General features: G+C 45.7%; 1 protein-coding gene across 3 annotated transcripts in view; it reads left to right on the top strand.

Annotated features, from left to right (window-relative positions):
* The window catches only part of MSRA (methionine sulfoxide reductase A), a 230084-nt gene extending 229212 nt beyond the window's left edge, over positions 1 to 872 (top strand). For all 3 annotated transcript variants that reach the window (XM_010840281.1, XM_010840283.1, XM_010840282.1), the window contains one exon: positions 114 to 872. In XM_010840281.1, the coding sequence (XP_010838583.1) occupies positions 114 to 278 (165 nt within the window). In that variant the 3' untranslated portion in view covers positions 279 to 872. The remainder of the gene's footprint in view (positions 1 to 113) is intronic.
* The last annotated feature ends 9220 nt before the right edge of the window (positions 873 to 10092 follow it).

Here is a 10092-nt window from a genome sequence, read left to right as displayed (position 1 = left end):
CTGCCCCCCCCCTCCCCTCTGTGGCCACGTGTCTGCCCCTCCCGTCCGACCCCGCCCCTCCTCATTCCCAGGATCCCCGGCATCTGGTCCTGATGGCTCTTTTTTCTCCACAGGTTCTGTCGGAGCATGGTTTCGGCCTTATCACCACGGACATCCGGGAGGGACAGACCTTTTACTATGCGGAAGATTACCACCAGCAGTACCTGAGCAAGAACCCCGACGGGTACTGCGGCCTCGGGGGCACCGGAGTGTCTTGTCCCCTGGGTATTAAAAAGTAATTTCTCCCCATGTGGTCAGCCCTCGAGGTCACAGCAAAAATGTTTCCAACAAATCGGGGAGTTCTTTTGTGGTTCACGCCAGGGATTTTTTGAAGTGCACAAAGGCATTCATAAAAATCTGGTTTATTAGTAATTTACATGAAGTGCCATGGCAAGTTGATAACGTGTGATTTATCTTCTAATAAGTTATGGTGGGAGGAGCCCGCAGTGAAATTTTTTGGATCATTTGATGTCTGAGGATAATGAATAATTAGTGTTCACCTTTTTTGTGCTTGGGTGCCTGCCCTGGACTTAAGGGAACCAAGCTGGGAGAATATGTGTTGGGAGGGGAGAGGTCAGGGCTTCCTTCACCACAGCCGGCCCTCCTCAAAAGCCCTCCTGCCCTTCAGTGCCTTAAAATGTACAGATGTTTATAGCCTCAATGAATCGTTCACTGAAATACTTTGCTTAACTGATCCTATACATGTACAAGGGGCTTTCTCTCTCTTTTTTGCCCTCCTCATGGCAGGGAGAAGCTGTGAGTTAGCTTGATAAATTTTAACGCTTTGCTCACAGCTATGGCATATGCTTGTTCTAATAAAGGTCTGCTAATACAAACTGATGTCTCATCTGTCTTTTGCTTGTTTAGGTAGGATACTTCTAAGTGTTGTAAATTTTAGAGCTCTCAAAGGCTAAGTATCATTTTCCCCCAGATGGGAAATCTGATGGCAATCTTTAGAAAACATGTACAGCTCTAGCTCCTTGCAACTTTAGTAATAATAGCTGTTTTCCACCCGCCTATTATAGTCATCACATCAGGGGCTAGTCCAGGCAGAGAACAGACACATGGAATCCCTGCCCTTAAGAGTCTGTATTGAGGACAAGGGGCAGAGGACACATGCAATAAACAGGTAAACCCGTGAAAAAGTAAGATAATTTCTGGTCCTCACAAATGATAGGGAGATGGCAAATCAGATAAGCTAGTAAGTTGGGCCTGGGGGCTGCTGAGCTGGGTTTAGAGCTGTTTTAGCTAGGCGGGTCAGGGGAGGTGGTGCCATGTAAGTTGAGGACTGAGTACTCTGAATGGTGCAAAGGAGAAATGAACTCATAGGTTGGGGCAGAGAACGGCATTCTGGGGTCAGGAGGTGGATGAAGAAATAGAACACGGTTCCCCTTGGATAGAACCTGGAAGACCAGGAAGTATACATGGCCCAAGGCGGGGGGAAATTTGTGGTGTTTGAGAACAAAGAAACCAGTGGGGCTGCAATGGTTGTGAATGGGGACGATATTAGGGAGAAGTATCCCAGAGAAATAGGAAAAGCCAGACCATGCTGAGTCTTCTAAAGACATGTTAATAAGACTAAAAAATTGTATTCTAATTTGTCCTTCCCCTACCCGCTTTCCCCTTTGGTAACCATAAATTTGTTTTCTATGTCTGCGAGTCCGTTTCTATTTTGTAAATAAGTTCATTTAGATTCCACATAGCAGTGATATCATATGGTATTTGTCTTCCTTTCTCTGATTTACTTCACTTAGTACGATAATCCCCAGGTCCATCCATGTCGCTGCAAATAACATTATTTCATTCTCTTTTGTGGCTAAGTGATATTCTGTTGTATATGTATGCACCACATCTTCTGTATCCATTCATCTGTCAGGGGCATTTAGGTTGCTTCCATGTCTTGGCTATTGTAAATAGTGCTGTTATAGACATACAGGTGCATATATCTTTTTGAATTTAGAGATTTCTCCAGATATGTGCCCAGGAGTGGGATTACTGGGTCATATGGTAACTCTATTTTTAATTTTTTTCAGGAACTTCCATAATATTCTCCATAGTGGCTTCACCAATTTAATTCCCACCAACAGTGTGGAAGAGTTCCCTTTTCTCCACACCCTCTCCAGCATTTGTTATTTGTAGACATTTTAATAATGGCCATTCTGACTGGTTAAAACCAATTCCTCACCGTAGTTTTGATTTGCATTTCTCTACTAATGAGTGATGTCGAACATCTTTTCATGTGCCTGTTGGCCATCTGTATGTCATCTTTGAAGAAATATCTATGTAGGTCTTCTACCCATGATTGGACCGACAAGGGCTTAATTTCCAAACAGCTCATGAAACTCAATAACAAAAAAGCAAACAACCCAATGAGCTGTGTGTTTCTCTCCCACCTCATCTCTAGGACATTTCTGCGTCAATGACATGCTGATCCTGAATCTCAGTGTTGTTACTCATGGTCTCTGAGAGCCAGAAGCAGCATTTACTGGGGCTCCGAACCAAGTGGAAACAAAGGAAGGTAAAGGGCAGGGACCTTTCTGGAGACCAAGTCCATAGGTCTCAGGGATGAGCTATGAGTGAAGGAAGCATGGAGTTGAAATGTTTCTCCACACAGGAGGAAAAGAAATGGAAAATGAAAGAAGCTGTAGAAGAGACCTGATTGTGAGAGAGAAAGAGAACAGGCTTTCTATTTCAGAGATCCTCAGACCACTCCCCGTGGAAAGATGCTCCATCCAAACTCTTGGAGAGGCCTCAGGGTCAAGTCGGGAATCTGCCTCCAGCTCCCACCCCGGTTGTATTTTAAGCACTGCTATAGGTAGATGACCGGGGCTTCCCAGGTGGCGCAAAGAATCCCCCTGCCAATGCAGGAGGCGCAGGGGACACGAGTTTGATCCCTGGGTCAGGAAGATCCCCTGGAGGAGGAAATGGCAGCCGGCTCCCGTATTCTTGCCTGGAAAATTCCACGGAGACAGGAGCCTGGTGGGCTACAGTCCACGGGGTCACAAAGAGCCAGACACGACTGAGTGTCCGAGTATGAACACACACGGATAGGTATCTGATTATTTCAGGCACAGCTAATTGTATCAGAATCCCTCCTGGCAACCTACAACCCACCCTTGAACTTGCTTCAAAGGCTGAGAAGGACACTTGGTTTTGAGCCAATGCATGTTTAATCACGGGGACAATAGAAACATCAGAAAATACAGTACCAAGATGGCCCAGGGTGATAGAAGCAAACTGTACCCAGAGTCTGGCTCATGCTTGTAGGGCCTTTTTGACAGCTTGGTCTTCGTCTCAATCCATGACAGGTAACTAGACACTTGTGTGTACACTCCAGGCTGTTTCTTCTGGCCACAGCCCACTCCCCAGCTGACAATGCCCAGTTGGTACCATTTGCTTTTCCTGGTTTTTTTCTGGCAAACCAGAGGCCCCCCACTGTCACCCTAGGAGAGAAAAGTTGTTTGGACGTGGAAGGTGTGGCAGCAGGCTGCTCTTACAGCCTACTGAGGGGTGGCATCTGGCACAAAGCACACGGTGTCATTGGATGGGTGGATGTTTTTAATCTTGATTTGGCTCTCCAACCATGACTATGCTCCCAGCTCTTCAACTCTCAGAAAAGGGAGCAAGCAATTTAGTCAAAAGCAATGACGATGAATGACAATTTGGTCAAAAAAGTAAATATCCAGCATCATCGTCCAGTCACATGCATTCATTTTGATGTACCAAGGAGTGGTTTCCAAATTTGTTTTGCCTCTAAGCACTTTTTTGTTTTTCAGAATTCTTCCAGTTTCCCCAGGAAAAGCTTCATTTTGCTCTGAGTTGTTCACAATAGCAAAAAGGAAAAACCCAAACCAAAAACCCATTATGCTTTACAATAGGTCATTGGTTTAAGACAACAGGCGTACAAACTATATATTCAGAAGGCAGAAAGTACAAAAATCATGTCAAAATGTTAGATTGTGGTTTAAAACATCAAATTTTCAACAATTTACCAATCTTAAAGCATCATGGAGAAGGCAATGGCACCCCACTCCAGTACTCTTGCCTGGAAAATCCCATGGATGGAGGAGCCTGGTGGGCTGCAGTCCATGGGGTCGCTAGGAGTCATACATGACTGAGCGACTTCACTTTCACTTTTCACTTTCACGCATTGGAGAAGGAAATGGCAACCCACTCCAGTGTTCTTGCCTGGAGAATCCCAGGGACGGGGGAGCCTGGTGGGCTGCCGTCTATGGGGTTGCATAGAGTTGGACACGACTGAAGCGACTTAGCAGCAGCAGCAGCAGCAGCAAATCATCATGAAAGAGATTGCCCCCAAAAGCCCAGGTGGAGCAGACATCATTGACATGAAAACGAAGGAACACACAAACTTTCATGCCCCCAAAGCTTTTGCACCATTTTACAATTTCTATTAAAGAATCATGCATCTTGATAAAAAATCAGAAAACAGAGATGGAAAAAGAACATAAAGAATACTCATAATAACATTAGTAAGTAAATTTATGTAGAAGAATGGACACAGTTGTGTATGAAAGGTAAGATATAGTTAATACATTGACAGTGATTTCTCTGGGGAGTGAAAAGGAAAACAATTATAAAAGGCAAACTTCCTGTTCACTGCGCACCTTCCTCTACCCCTGGCATTTTCTTTACGTGTGCTCAAATAAATAAGTGAAATAAACAGCACTGCTAATTCCAGCCACGCAGAGGCAGCTCCTTAGTCCAGTGTAACTTTCTGCATCCTCCTGTTTGCAAATACACAGACACGTCATTATTATTTTACAGAAAGAGGATCCAGCAGCACATAGCGTCTCCCAGCTTACAAAGATTTATTGTTGAGAATACTAAGTGACACGCAGGAAAGTCAAGAAGAATTACCATTTAAACGACATGCCAAAAATCCAAATCCAAAACAAACAACCCCACCTCCCCAGTAGTATATGGGTTGGAGTTTTTAAAACCAAATTGTTTTTGTGGACAAATTGCTGTGCCCATCAACTTAATTTGAACTAAACTGTTCTTTACCTAATTCTTTGACGTCATTGGAAATTCCCATAATCTCTCTTTAAAATGCAGAATAATACTCGCTTCTCTAGAGATGAAGGGCATCTATGTGAAAGATGTATGTGTGGGAAGTCACTTCATTCATGTCTGACTCTGTGCAACCCCATGGACTGAAGCCCGCCAGGCTCCTCTGTCCATGGGATTCTCCAAGCAAGAATACTGGAGTGGGTTGCCATTTCCTTCTCCAGGGGATCTTCCTGACCCAGGGATCAAAGCCATGTCTCTTAGGTTTCCTGCATTGGCAGGTGAGTTCTTTACCACCAGCGCCACCTGGGAAGCTGAACGATGTAGTTAAGAACTTAAATTTCTGGAGTCAAACAGACCTGGATTCATACCCCAGGATGAATACTTAGTTGAGAGAATGTGAACTTTTCCTTCAATGTTTTGAGGCTCATTTTTTTGCTGGTGATCATCGCACCTCTCCCATAGGACTGCTGTGTAAAGGGAAGGAAGTGACCCCTGTAAAACACACCCTGTGATGTATGGCAAGCCTCACTCACTAGTAGCTCCCAGCATCTTTGTGGTGGTTGAATCTTTGTGGAGCTGCTGCATTTTGGAGCCCCATTTCTATTGGAACCCCAAAGATGGCTCTTCCCCCTGAGGTCATCATGCCTTGGTTAGAACTCAGAGTCTGTCATTTACCTCCCTGGTGTGTCCTCTGCAAGGCTGTCAGCTTTCCTGGTCTTCCTTTTCCCATCTGAAATAGGCCTGCTTCCCAGGGCTAGTTCACAACCCTTAGGTGTATTTGTGGAAGTACTCTGTGTGTTGAGCACTGAGCAGATGTAAGACAGGGTGATGGAGAAGACGGTATTTGTATTGTCTACCATGACCCTCCTCTGCTCTGTGCATTTCTAAATGCTTTCGTACATGACTCACTTTATCTTCACAGTAGTCCTAAGAAGACTCTTGTGCATGCTAAGTCACTTCAGTCCTGTCCGACTCTTTGTGATTCTATGGACCATAGACCGCCAGGCTCCTCTGCCCATAAGATTCTCCAGGCAAGAATACTGGAGTTGATTGCCGTGCCCTCCTCCAGGGGATCTTCCCCACCCAGAGATCAAACCCGTGTCTCTTACATCCCCTGCATTGGCAGGCAAGTTCTTTACCACTAGCGCCACCTGGAAAGTCCTCAAAAGACCCTTAGTTGTCCCATTTTATAGACGGGGAAATCTGAAAAGGCACAGAGGGGAGCCCAGGCAGGGAGTAGAGGAGCCAGAAGGGAAGCTTAGGCAGCCTGCGGACCTAACCACTACCCCGCACAGCCCCCATTTGGTCACAGAGCAGCCCTCCCAAATTCTTGTCCACCTGGAACCTCAGGATTTGACCTTATTTGGAAATAGAATCTGCATGGATGTAATTAGTTCCTTTAAGATGAAGTCCCACTGGATTAGTGTGGACCCTAACCCACACTATTAGGCAACCCTATAAGAAGTGAAATCAGAGGAGACACACGGGGAGAAGGCCATCTGACCCGCGTTCTTATCTGTAGCAGGTTGACAGTGTCCACCCAAAAGATATGTTCTAACCCCTTGTATCCATCACTGTGACCTTGTTTGGAAATAGAGTCTTTACAGGTCTAATTGAGGATCTTTGGGGATGATTACTCTGGATTCAGGGTGAGTTCTAAATCCAACGAGTGGTGTCCTTGTAAGAAAAAAGAAAAGAGTGACACAGAAGAGAAGGCATTTTAAGACAGAGGCAGAGACTGGAATAATGCACCTACATTATTGAAGATGGATGCGGAGAGCAGAAGGATGCACCTGCAGGCTAAGCAAAACCCAGGGATGCCTGCAACCACCTGAAACCAGAAAAGGCAAAGAAGGGTCCTCCCCTAGACCCTCGAGAGGGAGCAGAGCCCCGCCAATGCCCTGATTTGGGACTTCTGGTATCTGTGAGAGCAACACGTTTCTGTTGTTTTAATCCATCTCCTATTCAGAGGAGAGAGAGGGAAGCCAGGTATCCCACCCTCTCAGCCAGCTTTCTGGGGCAGCCTCTCGCCCAGCTTTACCTGGCAGGCATCCTTCCCACCTTCAAGGTCCCCGGCACACAGCATGCTCTTGGTGAGTAGCGGCATCAGCTCAAAGCAGGTTTCCCACTTGATCAGCTGGATGTTGACTTTCTGGAGCCCTGTCTCCGTACTCCGCTGAGGAACTGACCCATAGAAGAAGCAGATGGGGAGAGGACCCTGAGCACTGCATGGTCCCCTTGGTGGGCCCACCCACATCATGTCTTTTCACCTCCACAACATGGAACCGCTCCGTGGCCCAGGGAACAACCCAAATTTGGATTGGCTAAGGAGGGAGTAGGTGGGTTATCCAGGAGACTCTTGAACCCACTCTCTGTGAATCAAGAGCTCCAAGGACTGGGTTTCTATTGATTTCAGCCTCAGCGAGCCATCTTCTGATCCTGCCAAGGGTGCTAGGTTCCAGCTAGGATCCGAAAAAGGTGTTTGATTCAAATCCATGAGGATGTAAAGAGAACCCACAGTGACAAATTCTGTCCTGGGACCCATGGCCCAAAAAGATGGACTTCATGCCAGGGCCCCTGAGTTCACTGCCTATGCACTCAAGCTGAGCCCAACTCCTAGAATGTCCACTCTCAAAGATGGGCATGTTTTCCTCTTTGTATGTTGCTGAGCTCCTGGAGCCTACAGCACTGCCTGGATCCTAGAGGAGTTTCAATGAAAATGAGGTAAATGAAGCATGAGGAACCCTACATGAAGAAGGTGGCCTTTTTTTTTTTTTTTTTGAAGCTACTGAAAGGCTTCTAAGGGCAATTCCCAAGAAGGAATCTAACCTAGCTCTGAGCTCTGGGACCATGTGGGGATCCATGTAGAGTCATTCGGGTGCCCCCTTGCAAGAACAGCACCAAGTGGAATCTGTTTTTCCTTTCCCTGATGATTATGGGGAAAGTCGCATTAACCAAGAAGGAAAACAAGAGGACACCACTGTGTGGGTTGGCTGAACCGAGCAGCAGGAGTTGACTCTAGAAGGATGATTTTATATTCAATGAATCTCCTCTATCTTGGCCTGGATCTGTGGTTTGAGATTTTAGCCACAGGGGAGAAGAACTGGTTCCATCAACTGTGTAAGAGTTGCCCTGGCTGACATCAGCGTGTTTTTCCCAGAGCCCAGCCCCTTTGCCTATTGGGATGTCCCTCCAGATTCCTCCAGATCATCCTTAGGACACTGAATATGTTTGCCTGGGTTTTCCCTGAGGCCCTGTTTGGGATTCCTGTCTCACAATATGGACCTGAAACTTGCTACGGGTGCTCAGAAAGGATGGCTCCCATGCAGACCAAGAAGGTTCATGGTGGGACCTTAACTGAGAATCAGAAGTGCCCAGGTCCACCAAGTAGACCTCCGAGGGCCAGCAGAGTCCCCAGAGTCTGCTTCTCATTGCAAACCTCAGCCAGGGTGCCAGCCCTCACCCCAGGGTGGGCCATAATCACTCACCGGTAGTGCCCCACCCGCTCACCCAGCAGTTCCTCCATCTCTCTATGGCAGTGACCTCTGAAAGGCAAATGGGTACCTTCCTGACACCCAAGCTCAGAGGGGATTTGAGCAACAGCAAAGCGATGTCATTAAGGTAGAACCAACTGTCAAAATAATTGTGAATAATTAGCTTGTCCACTTTTATCTTCGTCAAGTTCTGGGTGTCAAGATTTTCTCCACCATGTGTGACCTCCAAGGTAGATCTTATTCCAAAATAAAAGAAAGAGGAGAAAGGTAAGTGGTGGGAAGATGAAAACTGAACCGTAGGAGAAAATAACTGCCCCACCTCCCCTGTCTGAGACTGTGATCCTGGGGACGGAGTGGGGGGAGAGGGGGTCGGGCAGCTAGGGCTCTGCACTTGGCTCATAGCCAAGGAGGAGGAGCCAGACCTGACTCCTCTGCCCTGCTTTCTGGCCAACCAGCTCTTGACCTAATGGCAAGACTTGGGCAAAATTCACCTGTAGATTTCATCAACAAATGTCTAGGAAGCCATACTATGCATAAGTCAGGGGTTTCCAACCTCTGGAATCTAATGCCTGATGATCTGAGATGGAGCTGATGTAATAATAATAGAAATAAAGTGCACAATAAATGTGATGCACTTGAATCATCCCCAAACCATCCCCTCTCCCCGTCCATGGAAAAATTGTCTTTTATGAAACTTGGTCCCTGGTGCCAAAAAGTTGGAGACTGCTGGCATAAGTGATTGAGGGGCTTGACCTTGATTTGCAAGAAAAGTTGGACTGGCTGTATTACAGACAAATGAGAAGTTTTGCAAAAATACTGTTTTGTGGACTGGGGCTCAGACAATACCTTCTGCCATGCAGCCAGGCCTGTGTCCTACCCTCGGGGCCTACTGCTTCTAGGATTCCCCAGTTCCATGGTCACTGTCACGGTCAGCCCAATCCTTAGGAAAGGACCCTCCACAGGACTACATGCACTTAGCAAACTGCTGTTCCTTTCCTTAGCAAAGGAACATTTGCTCCACAGTGTAGAACCCACACAACAAGCTGTGCAGCGTCCTAGGAGAACAGCTTCTTTCTACCTGCAAAGCATCATATTTAACCACACAAGTATCTACCTCCTTGTATTTTATTTTATGCCTGATGAATGTGAATAATAGGCACATAGGGGCAAAATAATGTTAAAAATATAAATAATATAAAGTATAAAATAATATAAATACTAAAATAAATTAAATATAAATTAAATTTTAATATAATTAAAATAAATTATAATTATAAAAATAAAATGATTACATGTATAGATATACAAATAAAATATAATGTAATTTAAAATTTAAAGTTAAATAATGTAAAATATATAAATAATACAAAAAGATAATAGGCATGTAGGGTCAAAAGGCTTCTCTGGTAGCTCATATGGTAAAGAATCCTGCAATGCAGGAGACCCTGGTTTGATTCCTGGGTTGGGAAGATTCTCCATAGAGAAGGGATAGGCTACCCACTCCAGTATTCTTGGGCTTCCCTGGTGG

This window comes from Bison bison, unplaced genomic scaffold (assembly GCF_000754665.1).
Source record: "Bison bison bison isolate TAMUID 2011002044 unplaced genomic scaffold, Bison_UMD1.0 scf7180017864143, whole genome shotgun sequence".
NCBI classification, from domain to species: Eukaryota; Metazoa; Chordata; class Mammalia; order Artiodactyla; family Bovidae; genus Bison; species Bison bison.
The sequence above is the reverse complement of the archived record's forward strand: the minus strand, read 5'-3'. Positions and strand labels throughout refer to the sequence as shown.